Genomic DNA, 26,419 nt, shown 5'->3' with positions numbered 1-26,419 from the left:
GCTCCCCTGAGCACATTCTGTCTTAGAGGCCTGTGTGCTGGGGCTGGGCCTTCTGCTGGGGACCTCTTGCTGCCTGATTCTCTCAGACTCAGGTGCTGCCTTCTCTGGGAGCCCTTCGGGATTTCCCCAGGCTGGTTCCAGTCCCTTCCTCTGCTTGACATGCCCCAATCTCAGCACACACGATTGCCCTCCCGCATGTGACCCAGTGCCTGGTAAGCAGCTTGGCATAGGGTAGGGGGCCGTACCCATTTATGGCAGAGCCCAGTAGTAGAAAATAGCTGAGCCTGTGTCACAGGAGTGCTGGCTTCTGGGTGATAAGAGGTAAGATTCCCCTTTGCCTGGGTCCCTCGCTTTGTCTTGTGGGCTCTCTCTCTTGTTCTTTCTGAGTCTGTGCTTATTCTCACGGTCTCTCACCTTCTTTTGTTCTTTTTTGCTCTCTTCCTTCCTCTCTCTCTCTCTAACACACACACACACACAGCCATTAGCACACCCGACTCCAGGTTTAGCTGAACAGCGGGGAATGCCAAGTTTGCTGTGGATCTTCTCCAAGCCTCTCAGTGGTGTGCGGCAAGGCCGGGCTTCACATACCCCATGACTGTACTGAAAGATTGTAGTCTTCCTTAGTCATTCAGGTCTGGAAGACTAAGGATGCCCTTTAGTCTTAAGGACTTGAGGAGTCCTGTTATGGATCATCATCTCTGAATTTGTTTGCTTGTTTACTGGCCTTATTTTGTAGGGCAGACTTGCCCTGATACCAGAGTATTGTCTGTTCCTTGCCTTTCATGATAATGCACTGGCTGGTTAGAAGTCATCATAGACTTATTAATGGGCTTGCTTTGAGTGCCCATTGAATGTGGAATTTGCTATCTTTGTTATTGATTCCTTCTGGGGAGTCTGTTTTAATGGAAATATTCCTTTTTCACAGACATGACAATCTTGATGGAGATGTACTTGGTAATTTTGTATCATCTAAAAGGCCCCCACACAAAAGTAAGCCCATGCAGACGGTTCCGGGTGAAACTCCTATGCTGGCTTCTGCGTGGGAGAAGATGGACAAGCTTCACTCGGAGCCCTCCTTAGATGTGAAGAGGATGGGAGAGAATTCCAGGCCAAAGTCTGGTCTGATTGTGCAAGGCGTGATGGCTGGGCCCATCGCCAGCTCCCCACAGGTGGGGCTATTGCTCTTTCTGTTGTTATGAGACTGGAGGCTGAGGACTGGGCCAGGCTTAAGGCATCCTGGGTTTATTTGGGGTACCCCACAGGACAGTCCAAGAAGAGGGCCTGTGCGTGGGGTGGGAAGTACACTGCCTCTGTTTTCTCCCTGGCTCTACTGTCAATGACCCATGAGACCTTGAGCAGGTCTCCTTTCCTGCCCTTAGCTTACGCATTTTGTCTGTGAGGTGGATGCCATGGTTTTCTGTTCCTCTGCTGGGTGAGAATACCTGCTCAGCTTTGTCTTTGCAATTCAGGGGTGGAGAACCTATCCAGGTTTAGAGAGCATCTTTAGGCTGAGTGTGGTGGCTCACGCCTGTAATCCCAACACTTTGGGAGGCCGAGGTGGAAGAATCGCTTGAGCCTAGGAATTGAGCCTGGACAACATAGGGAGACACTTGTCCCACCGCCCCATCTCTACAAAAAATTAAAAAGTTAGCCAGGTGTGGTGGTGTGCATCTGTAGTCCTAGCTACTTAGGAGGCTGAGTGGGGAGGATTGCTTGAGCCTGGGAGGTTGAAGCTACAGTGAGCTGTGATCATGTGACTGTACTCTGGCCTGGGCAAGAGTGAGACCCTGTGTGAAAAAAAAAGAAAAAAGAAAAAAGAAAAGAAAGAAGAAAAAAAAAAATAAGAAAAAAACCAGAGAGCATCTTTTAAAATAAATGTGAAACTTGATAATTAAAAGGGACTAAAACCCCAAAGCCTTATGGTTTCATTTATTCTGCTTTTATTTTTTTCTCTTTCAAAAAAAGATTCTAAAAGTTTCACATTGTTGCTTTATAGTCTCCCTTACAGGGTGACCATGGCAGAGTTCCATTAGGCAGAGAGACAAAACCAAATCAGAGACGTATGTAAAAGAAGTTTGTAAAACAACAAACAGAAAAGCAAAGCAAAAGTAAACACCAAACTCAAAGTGCCATGTCAGTCAAATCAGGGAGCCTGAGCCAACAAAAAATAGGTGTCTCTGTCCACCTGCGCTCTCACTTACATGCTGTATGTTTAGATGTGGCTGTAGGTGCTGGCACTGTTCTCTCAGTTCATTTGGAATTAGGACAGAAAGAAGTGAGTCCTCTCCCTGCCCCTGGCTCCATCTTGTGGGATCTTTGGTCAAGGTTTTTATTTCTCTTGGCTGCAGTCTCTTCTATTAGACCAGCTGTCTGAGGCCCCTTAGGGCTCTGGGATTTCAGTGCTCTTGAGATCATGCAGTCTTGGGGTCCAGATCAAGGAAGAGCCTGCCCGCCACTGTGTAGTTCAGGCCACACCTCACCTTGATGTCATACCCCATCCTAGGCCTTCTTGTTGAAGAAGGACATTCATAAACTGAACCCTGTCCAGAGGAAAGGGGCTAGAATGGTGAACAGTTTGGAGGAAATTAAAAGGTTTGGAGATGTTTAATCCTGTGGGAGATTGGCAGAAAGTAAGAGATTTCTTTGAATATGGAGGTTGGAATAGCCTATCTCCATGTGAGATAAACTCTGTTTGCAATCTTGAGCTTAGTCTGTAAGCCTCCTGAGAGCAGGACACTGTTGTGTTTCTTTGTAGTGCGTGGTGTGTGCTTGCTGACGCCATTGTTGGGTTGAGTGGTGTAGCCTTGTCTGGTGGCTCCAGACAGCACAACTGGCACCAGTGGATGGAGGTTGGTATAGGAGCCCTCCATTAGTCAGAGCCACTTCAGCAGTGGAGAAGGTTGTTTTGAAAGGGACTCAGCTAGTTGTGTGAAAGGGAAGTTAGGTCACCCATCTGCTGGGGACACTGTGGAAGGAGCCCTGCCTGGGTGACAGTTTAGATTTACATCAGTGGTTCTTAGACTTTTAGCCTCAGGCTGTCTTTATACTCTTAAAATTATTGTGGAGTGCAAAGAGCTTTTGTTTATGTAGGTGTGTCTATTGCTATTTACTGTATTTGAAATTAAAAGTGAGAAGTTAAAAATATTTACTTACAAAAATCATTAAAAATAACAGTAGTAAACCTATTACATGTAACATGATATATTTTAATAAAAAATACATTTTTCAAAACAAAACATTAGTGAGATGAGTAGCATTGTTTTACATATTTTTGCAGATCTCTTTAACGTCTGGTTTAGTAGTAGATAGTTCAAGCCTCATATTTGCTTTTGCATCCAGCGTGTTGCAATATGGTGTTTTGGTTGAAGTGTGTGAAGAAAATCTGGCCTCACCTAGATAAGCAGTTGGAAAAGGGAAAAGTATTTTAATAGTCTTTTCAGAAAACTGAGGTTTTTTTTTTTTTTTGATGCTACACCGAAACTAGACAAGTTGTAGTTTCTTAATGTGAAATCTTAAACCATATCATTGAACTTTTTGTACCTTATCAATTTCCCTTGGTATGTCTTGCACTTTGAATTTTTTACCCCTGAAAGATTTAGTAACATGATATATTGGTCATTTGGAAAATATTGGTTACTGAGTTATATAGATCTTCCAAATGTGGACACATCTCATTAGACAAAAAGAAAATCGCACCAAAGAATTTCATTTGTTGATGTCACTCCCAGCTGATCCAAGAAGTTTTTAAGTATTGCAAAGCTCTCAAACTCACAGTGGCAGTTAGAAGTTTTCCAAAATTCTAATTTTTACCTGACAGCTTGTGTTTTATCACTGACAAAAATACACCATTTGTTTCCCTTGGGGTGACAGGCTCAATTGATTTTCAAGAAAATGCCTGCCAAATACCCACGCTTGAGTAACCATAGTTTGTCTGTCAGTGGTTCCATGAAAAAACCAGCAAGCTCACTCGCAGCCTAAACAGTCGTGCAGTGCCAGCTGCCATCCTCCACACTCAGCGGAATGCCTGCACGCCCCTCCCACTGTATCACTCAGGGTGTTGAAGAGATGTGTGCTGGAGAGTCTAAGGGCATAAAATGAATACTTTTTATGTGTCAGCATGGACATTCCTCAGTGAAGTCAGCACTTTGTTCACCTATTTTCACTGTGAGTGTGCAGGTAAAGAGGGCCTTGGGCACTAGTAGAGTTTGGTGCCACTGCCTTGTTTTGTGCTTGGGACCAGCAGTTTTTCCCACCGTTGCTTTGTGCACAAAGTCAGCATGGCGGAAAAAGGCACCTGGGACCAGCAGTTTTTCCCACTGTTGCTTTGTACACAAAGTCAACACAGTGGAAAAAGGCAAATTGTGTCATCTTACTACTATCAAAATAGTTTTGAATTCCCTAAAAGGGTCTAGGGACTCTTAGGGGTTGGTGGACTACTATGAGGACCAGTGAACCAGAGAAGCATGGTTCACCGGTATGATGTCCTGATCATCAAGTGGGTGCAGTGGAGATCCCCTTTATACCTGTGCTGTGACGGAGATGGCTTGGACCTGCTTCGCTGCCGAGGGCAATTGCTGCAAACTTCTCCTTTTGGTAATTGTTTTGGGAGGTGGTATCTGAAACCCGCAAAGGATATTGAAGGATGGGTTGCTATAGAATTTCGCCAGATTCTCTAGAAGGGACATTGTGGCCTTTGAGTACCTTGGCCATACTTATTGGTTGCTCAGGAGAAAAGAGCCAAAGATTGTTGGGTATTTCATCATTTTTACTACATCACTTCTGTATTTAAGAATGACTTAAGAGGCTGAACTCCCTGCAGCAGCTCCAGCTCCCTTCAGCCAGAAGTTTGAGTCTCCTTGGGAATAGTGACTAATGTCTTCCCCACTTTGTGCAGGGGATGTCCTGAGTGGCTTTGGGAGGAGGTTTATAGTGCTTAGTAATGTCTGCTTAGCCAGAACACTACAAAATTAAGGTTTCCTTATTCCAGCCCAGGCTTTACTGTTTGGTCTTGGATTATTTCTGGAAATATTGAGAGATTCAGAATTTTAAACCAAGGAAAAGCCTGGTATGTCTGTCTTTGTCTCCCCACCCTCCCATTAATAACAGCATGAGTTCCCATTTCCTCCACTAATCTTTGATGGTAAGGGAGGATATTTGGATATTTCAATTGACTCCTCTAGAATTCCTTCATTTCAAACACTAAGCAAATCTTGAGTGCCTATTAGGTATACGCTGCTGAGCTGGGTGCTCTGTGAACACCAGAGGCAAATTAAGAATGACCTCTGCCATCAGGAGGGGGTTAAGACCATATGTAAGTGGGCACAGGGCAAATACATGTAGGAGTAGTGAGCGTTTGCTGACTGCTGCAGTACGTCTGGCTCTGTGCTAGTGCCTTGCACGGGTCTCATTTCATCCTCCCTACAGTCTTGTCGGAAAGAAGTACTACAGGTGCCTCATCACTCGTCCAAAACCTTTGGGCTGGATGTCTTTTGGAATTTATATATATATATATATTTTTAAATTTGGAAAGGAAGTACAGTGCGTGAGACACATACCACATAATGCCTTTTGTAGGGTTTGTGGTAGCACCCCATAAGCAAAAAACATGACCATTTCAGCAACTCCATGTAAGAATGAATATTCACATTTTAAAAAGACTATAAACAGCCTCACAACAGTTAAGAATTTACCACAGGATTTTAAAAAACCTTTCATTTTCAGAAGTTTTGGGATTTATTTATTTATTTATTTTAGATGGTGTCTCGCTGGCCCAGGCTGAAGTACCGTAATGCGATCTCGACTCACTGCGATCTCTGCCTTCTGGGTTTAAGTGGTTCTCCTGCTTCCACCTCCCGAGTAGCTGAGATTACAGTCATGCACCACCAGGCCTGGCTATTTTTTTGTATTTTTAGTAGATACGGGGTTTCACCACGTTGGCCAGGCTGGTCTCGAATTCCTGGCCTCAAGTGATCCACCCGCCTTGGCCTCCCAAAGTGCTAGGATTACAGGCATGAACCACCATGCCCAGCCTGGTTTTGGGATTTAGAAATGACAGGTAGTGGATTGTGGACTGGTTATATTACAGGTGAGGAAATCAGGGACAGGGAAGTTAAGCAGCCTGCCACAGGTGACACAGCTGGTAGGTGGTAATGCAGACTGGAGTGACGGCTTCACATGCTGCATGAACCTGCTCTCTGTAGGGGCTGCGAGAGAAAGGCCCAGGCCTGCTCTGAGGTTCCGGCAGGCAGGGCGTGCATCACTGAAAGCACAGAGGTGGGAGCATTTGAGTAGCTCCTCAAAGAACAGGCAGGATTTTAAGGGAAAGAGTCAGGGGTGGGAAAACACATTCCTGGGAGAGACATCACATCATGGGCAAATGCTTGAAGTGGGATCTGTGTTTTCCAGCTCCCCTCAAGGGTCCTCACTGCTTTTGTCCTTACTCCCTTTAGGATTCTTTTCACAGACGCTCTCTGAGACGGTCCTCACCCTCAAGCAGCTCCACCCAACCCCAAGAAGAGAGCCGGAAGGTCCCTGAGCTCTTTGTCCGTACCCAACAGGACATTCTGGCCTCGAGCAGCAGTTCCTCCTCCAGGACCTCTCTGGGTCAGCTTAGTGAACTGACCGTAGAAAAGCGGAAGACCACTGCCAGCAGCCCTCCCCATCTGCCCAGCAAAGGGCTGCCCCCGCGGGACAGGGCCAGGCTGAGAGATCTTTCTGAGGACAGCCCAGCAGTGGATGGCAGCACAGACGCGGACAGGATGCCCTTGAAGCTCTACTTGCCTGGTGGTAATTCCAGGATGACCCAGGAGAGGCTGGAAAGAGCGTTCAAACGGCAGGGCAGCCAGCCCGTACCTGTCAGGTGAGTGTGCCATGCAAAGGTGATGGCTTTTCAAAGAGAAACTCCACCTCTCACATGTTGTCTAGTCCCTAATGGCTCCCAAGGGGCCTTCTTAGGCTTCTTGGTCTCTCAGAACAAGCCTGCGAAGTAACCAGCAAGGCAGAGTTTGTTATGGTCTACCAGGAAGAAAACTCAGCCAGAGCTCACACACCTGGAAAGCTGAAGAATGCTCTAGACAGGGGTGTCCAACCCTTCGGCTTCCCTGGGCCACATTGGAAGAAGAATTGTCTTGGGCCACACATAAAATACGCTAACAATAGTTGATGAGCTAAAAAAAATCGCAAACAAACCTCAATGTTTTAAGAAAGTTTATGAATTTGTGTTGGGCTGCATTCAAAGCCGTCCTGGGCTGCTTGTGGGCTGCGGGTTGGACAAGCTTGCTTTAGCAGATGGGCTCAAAACATACCTGCAGCAGCATGGCCAGGCAGACGTGGCTAAGAGTTTCTTGTGGGAAGCCAGAGATACAGTGATGAATCAGCTCCCACAAGGATCCCTTAGGGCATTGTTTCTATTTTATTTTATTTTTCACCCTATGCTTACTTTTATTCTTTACAGTAGACCTTGATGATTCCTACATTGATTGATTTTTTTAATGTTAAACCAACCTTACATTCTAAGAATAAATCCCACTTGGCTATGATATGTTATCTTTTTGTATATCATTGGATTTGACTTATTAATATTTCATGTAGGGGTTTTATGTATAAGTTTATGAAGGAGATTGGCGGGCATATTTCCTTTCTTGCAACAGCTTTGTCAGTTGCTGATACCTAGGTTATGCTAGAAGTGGTCCCTCTTTTTCTATCCCCTTGAAGAGTGAGTATAAGATTGATGTGATTTCTTTCTTAAATATTTGGGAGAATTTACTGGAGAAATTTTCTGTACATTAGGTTGAAAGGTTTAAATTATATATTCAATTAAAAACTTTTTAGTTCGAATTTCAACTTTCTTCTTGTGTAAGTTTTGGCAAGTTGTATTTTTTCAAAGACTTTGGCCACTATATATATATATATGTTTTTAATTTATTGGTATAAAATTGTATAATTATATTATCCTCTTATTATCACTTTGAAGTTTGTAAGATCTATAGTTATGTCTCTGTTTCATTCCTGAGATTGGTAATTTATGTGCTTTCTCTCTTAACTGGTCTCACTAGGAATTTGTCATTTGTGTAATATACTCAAAGAAAACTTTTGGCTTTATGTTTGTTTTCTATTTCATTGACCTCTGCTCTTATTTTTATTATTTTCTTAATTCTATTCTCTTTGAGTTTGATTTGCTATTATTTTCTAGTTTACTGATTCTCAGCCTTCTTCTTTTGTAATATCTTTTAAAGCTGCACATTTCTCTGAAAGTAATGCTTTGTCTGTATTCCATAAGTTAATATGTTAAATATTCATATAACTTAGTTAATATATTTTGTAATTCCCATTGTGGTTTCTTTTTTTTTTTAACCCATGGGTTATTTAGACATGTACTACTAATTTCATATATTTAGGGTATTTTTTTGTTTATATATATAGTTTATACATTATTTTTGTTTATGTAATTATATATATTATTATTTATGATTACAATCCTTTGATATTTGCTGAGATTTCCTTCTAGTATATATTTAAAGCTTATCTCTGATAAGCAGCATGTATTTGGAACTTTAAATCTAGTCTGATAATTTTTTATTCTAGTTGGAATAATTATGGCATTTTTATTTTCTTTTTACTTGAATAACTTCCTTTAGTATTTTTTTTTAGCAGGTATGTTAATTTTTTTTTCTAGTTTTTGTTTGGAAATGTCTTTGGTTTGCTTTTTTTTTTTTTTTTTTTTTGGAGACAGGGTCTCAGTCTGTCACTTAGGATGGAGCGCAGTGGCGTAATCACAACTCACTGCAGCCTTGACCTCCCGGGCTCAGGCGATCCTCCCACCTTAGTTTCTTAAGTACCTGGGACCACAGATGCACTAATTTCCACACACCTGGCTAATGCTTTGTATTTTTTCTAGAGACGGGGTTTCGTTATGTTGCCCAGGCTGGTCGTGAACTCCTGGGCTCAAGTGAACTTCCCATCGTGGGCCCAGGGTAGGTATTCTCATATAACACATGGTAGGGAGGGGCTGCCTGTGGAAGAGCAGCCCACTTCCAAGAGGAAAAAGGGCAAAGCTGAACCTAAATGCCTTTTATTTTTTATGGAATTTATCAGTTATATAATTCACACTTCCTCCCTTAGGGTGGAGTGATTAAAGAGGGGGAGAATGGCCAGGTGGGCCAGACTAGCAGAGCCCTCTTCAAACTTCTAGAAAACACTGGGAGTTGAGAAAAAGCATCCTTCAACCCAGCAGTTATTATCCCCATTTCACAGATGAGGAAACTGAGGCACAGAGAATCCAAGGAACCTGACAAGATTTCTGGGTGGATGCAGATCCAAGGGTGCACAGACTGGCAAATGGAATATGGGCTGGATTTTGGCTCTCTCTCACTCCCTCAGTGAGGCGTCTTTGTGTAGTGCACATACTATACAACTCTACATAGTGCTCTTGATTTGAAACCAGGGCCAAAGTAATCCCAGTGGTAAATGTATCTGCATCCCCTACCCTTTCCAACTCCCCTCCATCAGTGCCCCCTTCCCCTTGTTGTTTAATTCAGTTTGGTAAACAGGGGTCTCAGTCTTAGTGTGTACCAGGTCCTGTGAGTTCCTCAAGGGGAGAAACGCATGTGCACATATAATTCTTCTAAAGCATGGGAAAGTACAGTGAGATGACATCAGAGCTGGCCATTAGCACAGAGCCAGCTCCACTACTCTATCCTAAGGAAGCTGGAGGAGAGGGGCTACTTGGGGCTCTTTTAGGTCCTCCAAATATCAGGTTCAGGAAAATCCATGGAAGTCACACCTAGGGGCAAAGGTGGGGTTAGGGAGCAGGTGGAGGATGCAACCTGCTGAGATGTTAGGGGGTGTGAGTATCTGTGCAGTCAGGCACTCCTAACTCTGACTCCTCAGATCTGACCCCAGGAGCTGAAGGGACTATTTTCTGGTTTATTTTTTGTTTTTGTTTTTATTCTGTGTCCTTTGATATCGAAAGATGCTTGGATTCCTTTGGAGGGGGAGATGCACTCTGATTTTTTGAATTTCCAGCTTTTCTGCATTGCTTTTTCCCCATCTTTGTGGTTTTATCTGCCTTTGGTCTTTGATGATGGTGACGTACTGGTGGGGTTTTGATGTGGGTGTCCTTTCTGTTTGTTAGTTTTCCTTCTAACAGTCAGGACCCTCAGCTGTAGGTCTGTTGGAGTTTGCTTGAGGTCCACTCCAGACCCTGTTTGCCTGTGTATCAGCAGCGGAGGCTGCAGAAGATAGAATATTGCTGAACAGTGAGTGTTGCTGTCTGATTCTTGCTCAGGAAGCTTTGTCTCAGGGGTGTACCCTGCCGTGTGAGGTGTGAGGTGTCAGTCTGCACCTAGTGGAGGATGTCTCCCAGTTAGGCTACTCAGGGGTCAGGGACCCACTTGAGCAGGCGGTCTGTCCGTTCTCAGATCTCAACCTCTGTGCTGGGAGATCCACTGCTGTCTTCAAAGCTATCAGACAGGGGCATTTACCTCTGCCAAGGTTTCTGCTGCTTTTTGTTTAGCTATGCCCTGTCCCCAGAGGAGGAGTCTACAGAGGCAGGCCTCCTTGAGCTGTGGTGGGCTCCACCCAATTCGAGCTTCCCAGTGGCTTTGTTTACCCACTTAAGCTTCAGCAATGGTGGGCGCCCCTCCCCCAGCCTTGCTGCCACCTTGCAGTTAGATCTCAGACTGCTGCGCTAGCAATGAGGGAGGCTCCATGGGCGTGGGACCCTCCCGGCCAGGTGTGGGATATAATCTCCTGGTGTGCCGTTTGCTAAGACCCTTGGTAAAGCGCAGTATTAGGGTGGGAGTTACTCGATTTTCCAGGTGTTGTATGTCTCAGTTTCCCTTGGCTAGGAAAAGGGATTCCCTTCCCCCTTGCGCTTCCCAGGTGAGGCGATGCCTCGCCCTGCTTCAGCTCTCACTGGTTGGGCTGCACCAGCTGACCAGCACTGATTGTCCGGCACTCCCCAGTGAGATGAACATGGTACCTCAGTTGAAAATGCAGAAATCACCCATCTTCTGTGTCACTCACACTGGGAGCTGGAGGCTGGAGCTGTTCCTATTCGGCCATCTTGGGCCTGAGCAGCAGAACATAGCTGGATGGAGAATGACTTTGATGAGTTGAGAGAAGAAGGCTTCAGTTGATCAAGCTTCTCAGAGCTAAAGGAGGAACTATGTAACCAGCGCAAAGAAACTAAAAACCTTGAAAAAAGAATGGGTGAATGGATAACTAGAATAATCAATGCAGAGAAGACCTTAAAAGAACTGATAGAGATGAAAACCATAACACAAAAACTACGTGACAAATGCACAAGCTTCAGTAACCGACTCGATCAACTGGAAGAAAGAGTATCAGCGATTGAAGATCAAATGAATGAAATGAAGCAAGAAGTGTGGAGAAAAAAGAGTAAAAAGAAATGAACAAAGCCTCCAAGAAGTATGGGATTATGTGAAAAGACCAAATCTACATCTGATTGGTGTGCCTGAAAGTGATGGGGAAAATGGAACCAAGTTGGAAAACACTCTGCAGGATATCATCCAGGAGAACTTCCCCAACCTAGCAACGCAGGCCAACATTCAAATTCAGGAAATACAGAGAATGCCACAAAGATACTCCTTGAGAAGAGCAGCTCCAAGACATGTAATTGTCAGATTCACCAAAGTTGAAATGAAGGAAAAAATGTTAAGGGCAGCCAGAGAGAAAGGTTGGGTTACACACAAAGGGAAGCCCATCAGACTAACAGCAGATCTCTCAGCAGAAACTCTCCAAGCCAGAAGAGAGTGGGGGCCAATATTCAACATTCTTAAAGAAAAGAATTTTCAACCCAGAAATTCATATCCAGCCAAACTAAGTTTCGTAAGTGAAGGAGAAATAAAATCCTTTACAGACAAACAAATGCTTAGAGATTTTGTCACCACCAGGCCTGCCCTACAAGAGATCCTGAAGGAAGCACTAAACATGGAAAGGAACAACAGGTACCAGCCATTGCAAAAACATGTCAAAATGTTTGTCTGTCCATCGATGCTAGGAAGAAACTGCATCAACTAGCGAGCAAAATAACCAGCTAATATCATAATGACAGGATCAAGTTCACACATAACAATATTAACCTTAAATGTAAATGGACTAAATGGTCCAATTAAAAGACACAGACTGGCAAACTGGATAAAGAGTCAAGACCCATCAGTTTGCTGTATTCAGGAGACCCATCTCACATGCAGAGATACACTTAACCTCAACATAAAGGGATGGAGGAAGATCTACCAAGCAAATGGAAAACAAAAAAAAGCAGGGGTTGCAATCCTAGTCCCTGATAAAACAGACTTTAAACCATCAAAGATCAAAGGAGACAAAGAAGGCCATTACATAATGGTAAAGGGATCAATTCATCAGAAAGAGCTAACTATCCTAAATATATATGCACCTAATACAGGAGCACCCAGATTCATAAAGCAAGTCCTTAGAGACTTACAAAGAGACTTAGACTCCCATACAATAATAATGGGAGACTTTAACACCCCACTGTCAACATTAAACAGATCAACGAGACAGAAAGTTAACAAGGATATCCAGGAATTGAACTCAACTCTGCACCAAGCGGACGTAGTAGACATCTACAGAACTCTCCACCCCAAATCAACAGAATATACATTCTTCTCAGCACCACATTGCACTTATTCCAAAATTGACCACATAGTTGGAAGTAAAGCACTCCTCAGCAAATGTAAAAAACAGAAATTATAACAAACTGTCTCTCAGACCACAGTGCAATTAAACTAGAACTCAGGACTAAGAAACTCAATCAAAACTGCTCAACTACATGGAAACTGAACAACCTGCTCCTGAATGACTACTGGGTACGTAATGAAATGAAGGCAGAAATAAAGATGTTCTTTGAAACCAATGAGAACAAAGATACAACATACCAGAATCTCTGGGACACATTTAAAGTAGTGTGTAGAGGGAAATTTATAGCACTAAATGCCCACCAGAAAAAGCAGGAAAGATCTAAAATTGACACCCTAACATCACAATTAAAAGAACTAGAGAAGCAAGAGCAAACACATTCCAAAGCTAGCAGAAGGCAAGAAATAACTAAGATCAGAGCAGAACTGAAGGAGATAGAGACACAAAAAACCCTCCAAAAAATCAATGAATCCAGGAGCTGGTATTTTGAAAAGATCAACAAAATCGATAGACTGCTAGCAAGACTAGTAAAGAAGAAAAGAGAGAAGAATCAAATAGATGCAATAAAAAATGATAAAGGGGATATCACCACTGACCCCACAGAAATACAAACTACCATCAGAGAATACTATAAACACCTCTACACAAATAAACTAGAAAACCTAGAAGAAATGGATAATTTCCTGGACACTTACACTCTCCCAAGACTAAACCAGGAAGAAGTTATATCCCTGAATAGACCAATAGCAGGCTCTGAAATTGAGGCAATAATTAATAGCCTACCAACCAAAAAAAGTCCAGGACCAGACGGATTCACAGCCGAATTCTACCAGAAGTACAAGGAGGAGTTGGTACCATTCCTTCTGAAACTGTTCCAGTCAATAGAAAAAGTGGGCATCCTCCCTAACTTATTTTACGAGGCCAACATCATCCTGATACCAAAGCCTGACAGAGATACAACAAAAAAAGAGAATTTTAGACCAATATCCCTGACGAACACCGATGCAAAAATCCTCAATAAAATACTGGCAAACCGAATCCAGCAGCACATCAAAAAGCTTATCCACCATGATCAAGTGGGCTTCATCCCTGGGATGCAAGGCTGGTTCGACATATGCAAATCAATAAATGTAATCCAGCATATAAACAGAACCAAAGACAAAAACCACATGATTATCTCAATAGATGCAGAAAAGGCCTTTGACAAAATTCAACAGCCCTTCATGCTAAAAACTCTCAATAAATTCGGTATTGATGGAACGTATCTCAAAATAATAAGAGCTATTTATGACAAACCCACAGCCAATATCATACTGAATGGGCAAAAACTGGAAGCATTCCCTTTGAAAATTGGCACAAGACAGGGATGCCCTCTCTCACCACTCCTATTCAACATAGTGTTGGAAGTTCTTGCTAGGGCAATCAGGCAAGAGAAAGAAATACAGGGTATTCAGTTAGGAAAAGAAGTCAAATTGTCCCTGTTTGCAGATGACATGATTGTATATTTAGAAAACCCCATCGTCTCAGCCCAAAATCTCCTTAAGTTGATAAGCAACGTCAGCAAAGTCTCAGGATACAAAATCAGTGTGCAAAAATCACAAGCATTCTTATACACCAGTAACAGACAAACAGAGAGCCAAATCATGAATGAACTCCCATTCACAATAGCTTCAAAGAGGATAAAATACCTAGGAATCTAACTTACAAGGGATGTAAAGGACCTCTTCAAGGAGAGCTACAAACCACTGCTCAGTGAAATAAAAGAGGACACAAACAAATGGAAGAACATACCATACTCATGGATAGGAAGAATCAATATTGTGAAAATGGCCATACTGCCCAAGGTAATTTATAGATTCAATGCCATCCCCATTAAGCTACCAATGACTTTCTTCACAGAATTGGAGAAAACTGCTTTAAAGTTCATATGGAACCAGAAAAGACCCTGCATTGCCAAGACAATCCTAAGCCAAAAGAACAAAGCTGGAGGCATCACACTACCTAACTTCAAACTATACTACAAGGCTACAGTAACCAAAACAGCATGGTACTGGTACCAAAACAGAGATATAGACCAATGGAACAGAACAGAGCCCTCAAAAATAATACCACACATCTACAGCCATCTGATCTTTGACAAACCTGACAAAAACAAGAAATGGGGAAAGGATTCCCTATTTAATAAATGGTGCTGGGAAAATTGGCTAGCCATAAGTAGAAAGCTGAAACTGGATCCTTTCCTTACTCCTTATATGAAAATTAATTCAAGATGGATTAGAGACTTAAATGTTAGACCCAAAACCATAAAAACCCTAGAAGAAAACCTAGGTAATACCATTCAGTACATAGGCATGGGCAAGGACTTCATGTCTAAAGCGCCAAAAGCAATGGCAACAAAAGCCAAAATTGACAAATGGGATCTCATTAAACTAAAGAGCTTCAGCACAGCAAAAGAAACTACCATCAGAGTGAAAAGGCAACCTACAGAATGGGAGAAAATGTTTGCAAGCTACTCATGTGACAAAGGGCTAATATCTAGAACCTATAAAGAACTCAAATCAAATTTACAAGAAAAAAAACAAACAACCCCATCAAAAAGTGGGCAAAGGATATGAACAGACATTTCTCAAAAGAAGACATTCATACAGCCAACAGACACATGAAAAAATGCTTGTCGTCACTTGCCATCAGAGAAATGCAAATCAAAACCACAATGAGATACCATCTCACACCAGTTACAATGGCAGTCATTAAAAAATCAGGAAAGAACAGGTGCTGGAGAGGATGTGGAGAAATAGGAACACTTTTACACTGTTGGTGGGACTGTAAACTAGTTCAACCATTGTGGAAGACAGTGTGGCGATTCCTCAAGGATCTAGAACTAGAAATACCATTTGACCCAGCCATCCCATTACTGGGTATATACCCAAAGGATTATAAATCATCCTGCTATAAAGACACATGCACACGTATGTTTATTGCAGCACTATCACAATAGCAAAGACTTGAAATCAACCCAAATGTCCATCAGTGACAGACTGGATTAAGAAAATGTGGCACATATACACCATGGAATACTATGCAGCCACAAAAAGGGATGAGTTCATGTCCTTTGTAGGGACATGGATGCAGCTGGAAACCATTATTCTCAGCAAACTATCGCAAGAACAGAAAACCAAATACTGCATGTTCTTACTCATAGGTGTGAACCGAACAATGAGAACCCTTGGACACAGGAAGGGGAACATCACACACTGGGTCCTATTGTGGGGTGGTGGGAGGGGGGGAGGGATAGCATTAGGAGATATACCTAATGTAAATGACGAGTTAATGGGTGTAGCCATTACCAACATAACATAGCACATGTATACATATGTAACAAAGCTGCACATTGTGCACATGTACCCTAGAACTTAAAGTATAATAATAATAAAAAAAAAATGCTTGGAAAATATGTCACCTGGGCTCCCGTTGTGGGGGTTGTGGCTGTTTGGGGCCACCTGTCACTTGTCACTGGCTTGTCAGGGCTGCCCTTGTTGGGTTCCTCTCACCATCACTCAGAACCATGGGGACTCTGTCCCTGACCTGGGCAGTCCTCTAACCCTCGCCTCTCCCTCTCACTAGAGTGCTGTGTTGCGGGCAGGTGCCTTTCTCTACACATTTATGGATCTTGCTATCACCCACACACCTGACCTGATAGACCCTCAGGAAACCTCTGTGGAGTACGGAGCATGGGAGAGGGAATTTTTACTTACAAGCCCCCAGGGCTAGGTCTTCCAAGCTTCTTGGCTCCTCAGGGGCACTTTGTGAAGGTGGGTTGTTTGGAGGCACCTCACTTGTGTTGCTCACAGCCCTCTGTTGGGGTGTGCTGGCCTGTCATTTGTCTGAGGGTCCGTCAGAGTGAGTTTCTGGACCTGCATATGGCCACAGGGACCTTCCTGCAGTTGGTTTTCTGCAGATTAACTCAAAACACACCATGCTGGGCATCTAGCAATAGGTGTAGGCATAGGCTGCACAAGTTCCAGCCACTTACTTGCGCAGTCTGCTTCAGAAACCTGGGCATAACTGTGGTCATGAATTGAGAAGAGTTATCCTCCCTTAGGAATTCAACCCACAGCATTTGCCACAGCACTGACATCTAAGGGTCAGGGCTGGTGAGCAAATGTGTGCCTTGTCACATGGCTTCAACCATGGAGCCTTGGGATCCAGGGGTACCAAGACTTGAAGGCCTATGGTATAAATGAGGGTGCTGAGGCCCAGAGAGGGGCACAGACTTCTCTAGGGTCACACAGGCCATCAGCATCAGGGGCAAGATGACCTGACAGTATAGGCAGATACAGGAGTGCATGTGTTTTCTGTTGCTGGTGTAGCATTACCATAAGCTTAGTGGTTTGAGGACAGGCACAGATTGTCTTATGGTTCTGGAGATCAGAGATCTGAAGTATGTCTCACTGGTCTGCAATCCAGGTGTCAGCAGGCTGCGTTCCTTCTGGAACCTCTAGGGGAGAATCTGTTTCTTTGCCTTTTCCAGGTTTAATTGGCCACCTGAATTCCTTGGCTCCCTTCCTTCACCTTTGAAGCCAGTGACGTTGGTTGAATCCTGCTCAGGCCACCTTTTTTCTGCTTTTCCCCTTCCTGCTCCCTCTTCTGCTTTTGAGGACCTTTGTGATTACCTTGGACCCGCCTGGTTGATCCAGGACACTTGCCACATCTCAAGGTCAACCTTGATTTCATCTGCAATCTTAATCCCCCCATCCCCCCTTGCCATGTAAGCTAACACATTCAGGGGGTCTGGGATTAGGATGTGGACGTAGTTGAGGGAGGGGGTCATTATTATGCCTGCCACAGAGGGCACATACTTTTGTATGTTTGTTGGAGCACTGTACTTTTTTTTTTTTTTTTTGCCTCACTACAGTTTTTAAAATATTCATCTATTCTCTCAATCTCCCTTCTGACCACTCTCAAAAGGGGAATTTTTTGTGTTTTCACATTTTCCAGGCATTTCCCCCGTCTCACTGTCACATCGGTCTCTTTTTTATCTGGGCCTTGTGTGGAAAAGGCAACAGGAAACCCACAGCCATGCCATCCCCAGAAGCAGCAGGCTTAGGCGAGGGGAGGATGTCTGGCTTTGGGGCCTGCCGTGGTGGGTCCCTGGAGCTTAGGGTCGTCATTGATTTCATGAAATTGATTTTGTCCTGGAGAAAGTGAATATCTTCCCAGAATACAATCTTGAAGTATGACGTAGTCCGTGGAATTGAAGTCTAATTTAGACTTTAAAAAAGATTTTTAAATTGAGTGTTTTTAAAAAGCAGAGTGGAATACATGTATCTTTAGGACTTGTTTAAATTCTTAACTTCATAGACTGTCAATGCTGGAAAGATCCTTAGAATCCAAGCCCTTTATTTGGCAGGCAGGGAAAATAGAGCCCCAGAGAACAGAAAGGAAATGACTCACTTGAGCTTTTGCAGGTGTAGCAAAGTTTTTTTCATAAACTCTGTTTTCACTTTGTAGTTAATGTTTAAAGCTTTCTTTTTAAATAGCTATGCTCCTCCTGTATTCACTTAAAGCCTCCATCACAGACGTCACTAACCAACATATGATGTCTTGCTCTTCATGTTACAGATCCTTTGGTTTTGGGTAGACTTGATTTCAGACTCTTATGTCAATTCACAGGCATACTCATTTATTCAGTTAATTTCTTCAACAACTATTTAGCAAGGACCAGCAGTCTGTTAAAGAAGGTTTGTACTGGCTTCGAATGCTGATTTGTAGTGCCCCTTCTCAACTTTGCATTCAGTGACATCACATTGGTAGCTTGGAATTGGTCATGGTTAGAATATTTATACCATGGAGATTGGCAAATGCAGCAAATCAAGGTCCCCATCCCTGGAGAGCCAGTTGTTAACATTTAGCAGCACACCACCTGCGATGGCCTACTGTGTGCCAGACCCACCAGCCAATCAGCTGTGAACAAGCAGATTGAGTCCCTGCCCTCTTGGAACTTCCACTTCCAGTGAGACGAGGCAGCCCACAGTAACACCAAAACAAGGAAATGTATAATATATCTGAGGATTAGAAGTGCTAAGGGGAAAAATAAATCATGGAAGAGTGACAGGGAGCCCTGGGGACAGAGCTGCTATTTTATAAAGAGGTAGCCAGGAAAACCTACGAGAGAGGGTTACACTTGAGAGGAGGCCGGAAGGGAGACAGGGAACATGCACTTTGATCTCTGGGTGCAAATGCAGAGAGCAGTTGTGCACAGGCCCTTCAGTGGGAACATGTGACTGATTGAGGCTGGAGCACATCAGGGAGAGAGGAAAAGAATCAAGAGAGGAAGCAAGGGCTTGGTCATGTGGGGCCTGGAGGCTGCTGAATGCATTGGCTTTTACTCTGGATACTCCTGTATCTAGGAGGTATGGGAGCCTTTGGAGGTCGAGCAGAGACATGCTGTGATCTGTGTTTTAATAGGATTCCTCTGGCTGCTGTGTTGAGAACAGATTCAAGTGTGGAAGGAGAAAGGCAAATGTGGAGGCAGGGAGACCAGTTAGGCAACTGCAGTAGTAGAAGAGAGCTGATGGTGGCTTGCATCAAGGAAATGGCAGTGAAGGTGGTGAGACGTGGGCTAGAATATGTGTATGTATACATATATGCAGATGTACATCATGAGTCACTTACCAGCAGGGATATGTTCTGAGAAATGTGTTCTCAGAAGTGCATCCAGATCTGTGGGCCCCTGGAGGCATTGGAGGACCCGGGAGAGTTTGGGGTGCACCTGTCTGTCTCGAGACTGCTGAAGTGGAAACATCATAGAATGTACTTCCACTGACCTAGATGGTGCAGTCTACTACACACCTAGGCTAAATGGCTTATCCTGTTGCTCCTAGTATGCAAACCTGGGCAGCATGTTGCTGTACTGAATGCTGTAGGCAATTGTAACATGATGGGAAGTATTTGTGTATCTAAACACATCTAAATTTAGAAAGGGTACAGTAACAATATGATATTATAATCTTATGGAACCACTGTCATATATGCAGTCTGATGTTGACCGAAACCACATATCTCATTGGGATTTGCCTGTGGATCGGATGTGCTGTATTAGAGAAAGAAAGGAGGCAAGGATAACTGCAAAGATTTTGCTGAACAGCTGTAAGAGGCGGGTTGCCGTTCCCTGAAATGAAGACTGTGGGAGAAGCAGGTTTAGGTCATGGTCATTGGGCCATAATTTATACCTCTGGTCTGCATGTTACTTTCTATCAGGCCAGTGGTATTTCTTTGTGAACTGGCCTTCCTGTGGCCTTGGTTCAGGGATCATGTGCTTGGAGTCCACACATGTGAGCAGTGAGCTGTCCTGTTACTGTTGTGCTGTGACCTTTCTCCTCTGGCACTGAGATTTTTTTTGAAGCTGTTAAGAGGCTTCCACACCAGGACTATTACTAGAGCCCAAGTTAGTAGGATTGCTCACAGCTACTGTCTGAGGACAGTAAAAGCAAGTCTCCACCTTGCCTTTAATTCATGCACTTCTTTGTCCTGTGCTTGCAGGTTGCAGTCTGCCTTGACCTCCAGGCCTCTCTGGGCCTCTGTGCTCCTGTCTGTAAATGAAGGGGTTGGATGGGCTGCTCTGTAATGGCTCCCCGACTCTACCATCTACACACGCCTAGACCAGACTTCTGACTTCTTTTGTAATCTCTGAATCACATTGATTCAGTTGACGTCTAAGGCTCATCTTATGTAAATAATGAGCCTGTAAACTAGGGTCTTGTGACTTTGGAGTCCCTCCTAGACTATGGGCTCCTCTGAACTCCTATGGGTGTATAGTAAATGGATATAGGACACAGCAACCTGGAATCACTCCCAGCCTTGAGTGTGAACATCTGTCATTGGAGGCCTGTTCCAGGCTGTTCCTGGCTACAGCATTTAGAGCTGAAGGCAGGCTGACCAGGGCAAGGTTAAATTCCACCATCCCTAACCCCTTTGCCTATTACTTGTTGAATGGTTTCTCAGGTTAGGTTCCTAAGAACAATGGTTCTTAAACTGTGATCCCTGGACCGGCAGCATCTGCGTCATCTGGGAACTTATTAGAAACAGCTTGTCTGAGCCACTGAGTCAGAAGTTTGGGGGTGTCCTGGGTTTTAAGCTTTTTAGGTGATGTCATGCATATCAAGCTTTAGGAAGCAATGCCCTAAGGGCCAAGCCTGTCAGATTCTGGTACATGTCATTTATTGGGGACATGCTCTCAGGAGGAAGTGGGGTGAGGAAAGTGGAACTGGGCAGGGGAACAAGCTCAGCAAAGGTGTGAGGGCTAAGGGCTCAGGCTGATCCCCTGGGGAGACGTGGAGCATGAATTGACTCAGAGTTAGTCCCATGTTTAAGCAAGGGAGTGGGCTTTTTGTGCCCCTCTGTTAGTCATTGGCTATGGGCTGCCCATCCTGGAGTGGGGCGGGCAGTGTGCAGCCTCCTAGATGAGTTTGGCAAAGGACAATTCTCCAGAAGGATGCAACTGTGAGCCCTTAGCAGCTGACATTGACAGCAGCTGGGAAGTATGTACCTGTCCGAGGCATCTGGGCAGGACACCTGTGGCCTCCACGTCAGTTCTCCATGGCTCCTTCTACATTCACCCAACCCCTGGGTATTACAGTAAAGATAAACTGCAAAGCCTGTCCCTGGATATCACCTTAGGTGCATTGGATGCCCTGGTGAGGTGGGCCAAGCCAGAATCTTTTACAGGTTAGGATATAGACTCCAGAAGGGGAGACTGAAACGAAACTGTTTCCAGGCTCAGAAAGCCTTTCCCATCATGACATCTGCAGCCCTCTGCAAGAGCATTATTTCAACCCATTACTGGCTTTATGGCTGGGTTACATCCTCTTGTCTTAGTGAGGTGAGAGGTGTCATAGCCCAGGTAGGCACTGGGGATGCCAGTGCATGATATGGTTCCCTACCTCCAGAAGCCCAGGGTGCACCGGGATGCCCTGTGTAATTGGGTGCTAAATTGTGGCCCTCACAAAGGAGTGGAAGTTCTGGGAGCAGTTAAGGGACGCTATTGAGGGGGCAAGAGGGCCCTGGGCTTGGAGAGGTAGTGTTTAATGCAAAAGACTTCCTGGTGAACCAGTAACATTGGAGAAGGAATGGCTGTACTTTTAATTCACAGATCCAGGGCAGATTAACCTGCCTTGTTCTGCTGTGGGTCTCTGCAGCCTTGATACAGCCAAGGCCCCAAAGTCTCAGTGTTTCTGCCTTTGTGTCAAAACACTCCTCTGACACTGGGGATGCCTGGCAGTTTTTCAGGTTTTGCAGAAGAATGGACAGTAGATGGCAGCAGATCTTCATCAATGCTCCCAACCCCAGCTACTTAGTCTCATTGCCCTTGTTGCATAATTTAATTCAGCGGACCCTCACCAGGCCCCTACCAGACATTTCTTAAGCAGTCCAGGGGGAGAGAGACAAGTGCATCCCAAACTCTCCCAGGTCCTCTAGTGCCTCTGGAGGCCCCCAGATCTGGATTGAAAGCCACAGGCACACAGATGCCTGTCCGTCCAGAGGGGGACTGAATTGTGCCAGCTGGGACTTGGAGGAGGCTTCACAGAGGATGTGGCATTTAGAGTTCATTGACTGTTCCCTGCTTCTGAGCATCTCGACTCTGAAAACATCTGCACCTCATGGGATGAGTAATGGGGAGAATTTTCATTTTAATTTGTCTTTATGCATTATTTGGACTTCACATCAGACTGTTAAGGTTCAACATCTGACTCTTGAGAGACACAATACCTAGTTCCTTTCCAGCATGCCAGTCATCCTGTGTGGATAGTAGCTTGCTTGGGCTCTTGCACTGGTTCAGCTTCACCTTCTTAACCTGTTCTGGGAACCTTTCTTCTGTGATGGATACAGCTGTCCTCCACGCCTACCATTGATGCCCGATGCTCAGCCACTTCTCCCCACTTCTCAGCCTGTTGATCACATTCTACCCTATACATGTGCCTTCAGTCCACAGTGGAATACCATTTCTCTCTTCTTCTGATTGCTGGCCTCCTGAAAGTAGGCACAGGAGATTAAACATGAGAAACAGCGCCAGTGCATATTACAGGCCACTCTGAGCCCTCCAAAAATAGGGTTGATGACCCCTAAACTCTGTGTGTTTATTATAACCCCAAGGTTCCATGGTTTCCAAGTCTCTGACCTGATGCACCTGTCAGAGGAAAGAGATTTCCCTTGACTCAGATTTCCTTTGAGATCCAGAAAGTGCGGCTAAAGAAGTGAGAGAGGGGCCACACATCTCCCTGGAAGGGAAGATGAGTCATCTTGTATTGTCCATCTGTGGACATCAGCGTGGCAGCTCTGAGATCCCCCTTGGACCACACCTAGGCCCTTGCCAGCTCCATCCTAGGTTCTGAGTCCTGGGATGCAGGCTGGGAAGATGTTCCATGCAGAAGTGGCAACTGTTAGATGGAAGGAAGCTGTTGAGGCTCTGAGACAATATTTGGGAGATGAGTATGAGAGAGCAGTAGTGGTATTATGGAGAGTCTTTCCTGTATTCCTTTTTTTCTCACTCCAAGATGCTTTTGTGCTGTTTTGTTAGCTATGTTCCAGCAGTTCCTGGCTACCAGAACCCCAAATAAAGGCCCACATAGAGGTTAGTAGGACCAGGACAAGGCTGAGTAAGGTGAAACATCTAGGATGCAAAATGTAAGGAGCTACTCACTCTCACAGTTGTTCAGCTGCAAGCTGGATGCCTGCATGAACCTGAGAGGGAAGGGTCTGTTTAAATTTTGCACCTTAGGCTTCTTGATTATCTTACCCTAATCCTATCCTGGTTAGCAGAGTCTGGCTGCTTTCTTTTGTTCCCTCAGTATCTTGGACAACCCTCAGTATAGAACAATGATTTGATAACTCATATTTATATTCATGAACTTTTGGAGGCCTGGAATGGGGCCTTATTTCTCTGTCTTTACTCGGCCATGTCCCTGGACCTGGCAATAATAAGTGCCAAGCAAATGAGAGAGTGCACTTAGCAAGGAGAATGGAAGGGAAAGTTATGCTAATCTGTCTGGGATAGTATCATGAAACTTAAAAGTGATAAATCTTTCATATAATTGGAACAATTTGAACTTTAGTGTACCTGTTGGCATTCATTAATTTACTCAGTAATTTTTTTGTTCATACAAAACTAGTTACATGACCACCCGATCACCCAACCATCTATCTAGCCAACCAAACAACTAATCAGCCATCTGACCACCCAACCAACCATCCATCCCAACCAACCAACAAAACCAACCAACCCAACCAACCATCCAGCCATCCATTCATCCAACAAACCATCGCACCCACCCACCCAACCCACCCAACCAACCAACCTAACCAACCCAGCCAACCAACCATCCAGTCCACCAGCCAACTATCCAAACATCCATCCATCCAACCAACCCACCCAACCAAACCAACCAACCATCCAACCATCCATTCATCCAACAAACCATCCCACCCACCCAACCCACCCAACCCACCCAACAGACCAACCTAACCAACCCAGCCAGCCAACCATCCAGTCAAGCAGCCAACTATCCAAACATCCATCCATCCAACCAACGAACCAACCCACCCACCCAACCAAACCAACCAACTCACTGTCCCAACTGTGATGCCCCATCTTTAAGTCATCTTGAATGTTGCCCTCTTTAGGAAGCCTTTCCTGATCTCTTCACTGTACCTATACTTGGACATGAGCTGTTTCTCAGACCTCTCATGGCACATGTCATGCTGGAGAGTTGACAGGCTGCTTTGTTCCTCCTGCTGGACTGTCAGCTGCCTGAGTATAGAGGTGACTTGTCTGTGTCTCTACGTTTTTCAGTTTTGCTCAGAATTATTCCAATAAATAAGAATTGAGATGGATTCTTGACTTTGCTTGGAATTTGGGAGGGGAGAATGAAGTATGAGGTCTTTCCTTAACTCAAGAAGTTCATAGAAGAGCAAAATTAGTGACTTAGCACACAGAAAAAGTCAACTAAAAATAGCAGGCAGATCTGTTTCAGGGTCAGATACATGGTACTAATTGAGATGCCATAGGAGCTTAGAGGAGAGGGAGGGAGTTTTCTGGATGAAGCAGGGCTGAGCTGAGCCTGAAGGCTGAGTGGGTTTGAATAGCCCAGTTTTGTGTGGCAGGTGGCAGTCTTATTCTTCAGGCCTTATTACTGTGCCTGGAACATATTCATCACTCTTCTCTGCCTTGCTCTAAGCCTGAGGATTTTTTGGGGGTAGGGGGAAAGTTTGCTGGTATCCCTGTGGTCTCATTCCTAAAGACTGAAGCAGCTCTCTTGTTCTTCCCCAGCCTATTTTCCTATAGCCTGCATTGGGTTCTGCTGCATTTGCAGACATTTTTGGATAATGTACACTTATGGTGGGTCATGGAGAAAGAACCTAAGCTCATAGCTCCTCTTAAGAATCATGGCATTTGTTTAGGGGAAAGATGGGCATCCTTGTTCCTACCCTGTGATAGGCTGGATGCCTTGGGGCCTGACATAGAGAGAGCCAAAGTCTTTCCCTTACCAAATCCCATTCAGTCCTGTTGGAGTACTGGGTGGATGCCTTCCCTTATGACTCTTGGGCTGGTTTTCTCAAATGGTGGCTGAGGGCTGGATTTCTGCTGTGACTGTCAGAGCTGGTGTCTCCATTTTGGAAAGATGGCCTCTGATGCTGAGTTCTGTTAGGGGCATGTTGGGCAGAGTTCCTCAAATCACAAAGATGACCTTCCAGGGCAGCTTCCTGTATGGCTAGATTCCGTGTATGTGCCTCATTCCAGAAAATTCTACTTTGTTTTCTCTACTCATTCCACAAGAAGTTAGTAAAGCCATGGGATTTCTTTCATTTCCTGTTGAGGCCAGTTTTATGGTCATAGGTCCCTCAGAAGTGGGGCCTTTTCCCGATAAAGTAAACAGTTTTTGATCTCAATCTAAATACATAGTATTTAATTTTATTGAACAAAGCATTTGTAGAGTAGCTCTTGCTTGTTGGAATGGTGTTGGGGAGAGAGATGCTGAAGATGAGGTTCCTGCTCCCAAAAGGCTGAGACATTCTGACAAGTATGTACTACAGGATTAAGAAAAAGATGAGTGTGATAAGGGATCCGGCAGAATGCCACAGAGATGGAGTCTGGATAGTTTTAGGAATAATTATGCCGTCGATATATGTTGAGTCCTGTCTATCTGAGAGGCCCTGTTATAGGAGCTTTGGACTTATTACTTCATTTAATCCTGACAGCAACTTTACATATTTACAGGTGGGGAAACTGAGGCACAAAATGACCAAGCAGTCTGAGTTCATACAGGTTTTCTGGCTCTTGGGGCCTTAGGCTTAACCATTATCCTCGGCCCTGACCTGGGGGAAGAGGACTGTTGAGAACTGGCATTAGCAAGGACATGGAGGGCAGGTCTGGCAGTTCAAAGAGAGGAAGAATCCCAAGCCAAGGGGATGCTGTGAGCAAAGAGGTGGGCAAGTTGGTGTAGCTGGAGCCCAGGGGATGTGTGAGTGGTGGGAAGAGGGTGGACTGCAGGCCCCAAGAGCCAGACCTTCTTCTCTAGGCAATAGAGAGGGATAGAAAGTTCTCGTGTTTCGGGTTCTGTTGTTTTTTAACCAGGAAGATGTGCCGCAAGGTGAGTCTAGGGGTGCGGCAGGTCTGAGCAAGGTGACTGGCAGCAGGACCCCAGCCGGGAAGGCAAGTAGGCTCTGGCCTAGATGTGCCAGA

General features: G+C 44.6%; 1 protein-coding gene across 1 annotated transcript in view; it reads left to right on the top strand.

Annotated features, from left to right (window-relative positions):
- The window catches only part of MINDY4 (MINDY lysine 48 deubiquitinase 4), a 131,899-nt gene that overhangs the window by 13,287 nt on the left and 92,193 nt on the right, over positions 1-26,419 (top strand). The window contains exons 4-5 of the mRNA XM_007981706.3: positions 926-1,169; positions 6,450-6,859. Of these exons, the coding sequence (XP_007979897.3) occupies positions 926-1,169; positions 6,450-6,859 (654 nt within the window). The remainder of the gene's footprint in view (positions 1-925; positions 1,170-6,449; positions 6,860-26,419) is intronic.

Source organism: Chlorocebus sabaeus, chromosome 21 (genome assembly GCF_047675955.1).
Source record: "Chlorocebus sabaeus isolate Y175 chromosome 21, mChlSab1.0.hap1, whole genome shotgun sequence".
In the NCBI taxonomy this organism is placed as follows: Eukaryota; Metazoa; Chordata; class Mammalia; order Primates; family Cercopithecidae; genus Chlorocebus; species Chlorocebus sabaeus.
Note: the sequence above shows the minus strand (reverse complement) of the source record. Positions and strands in the feature narration are given on the sequence as shown.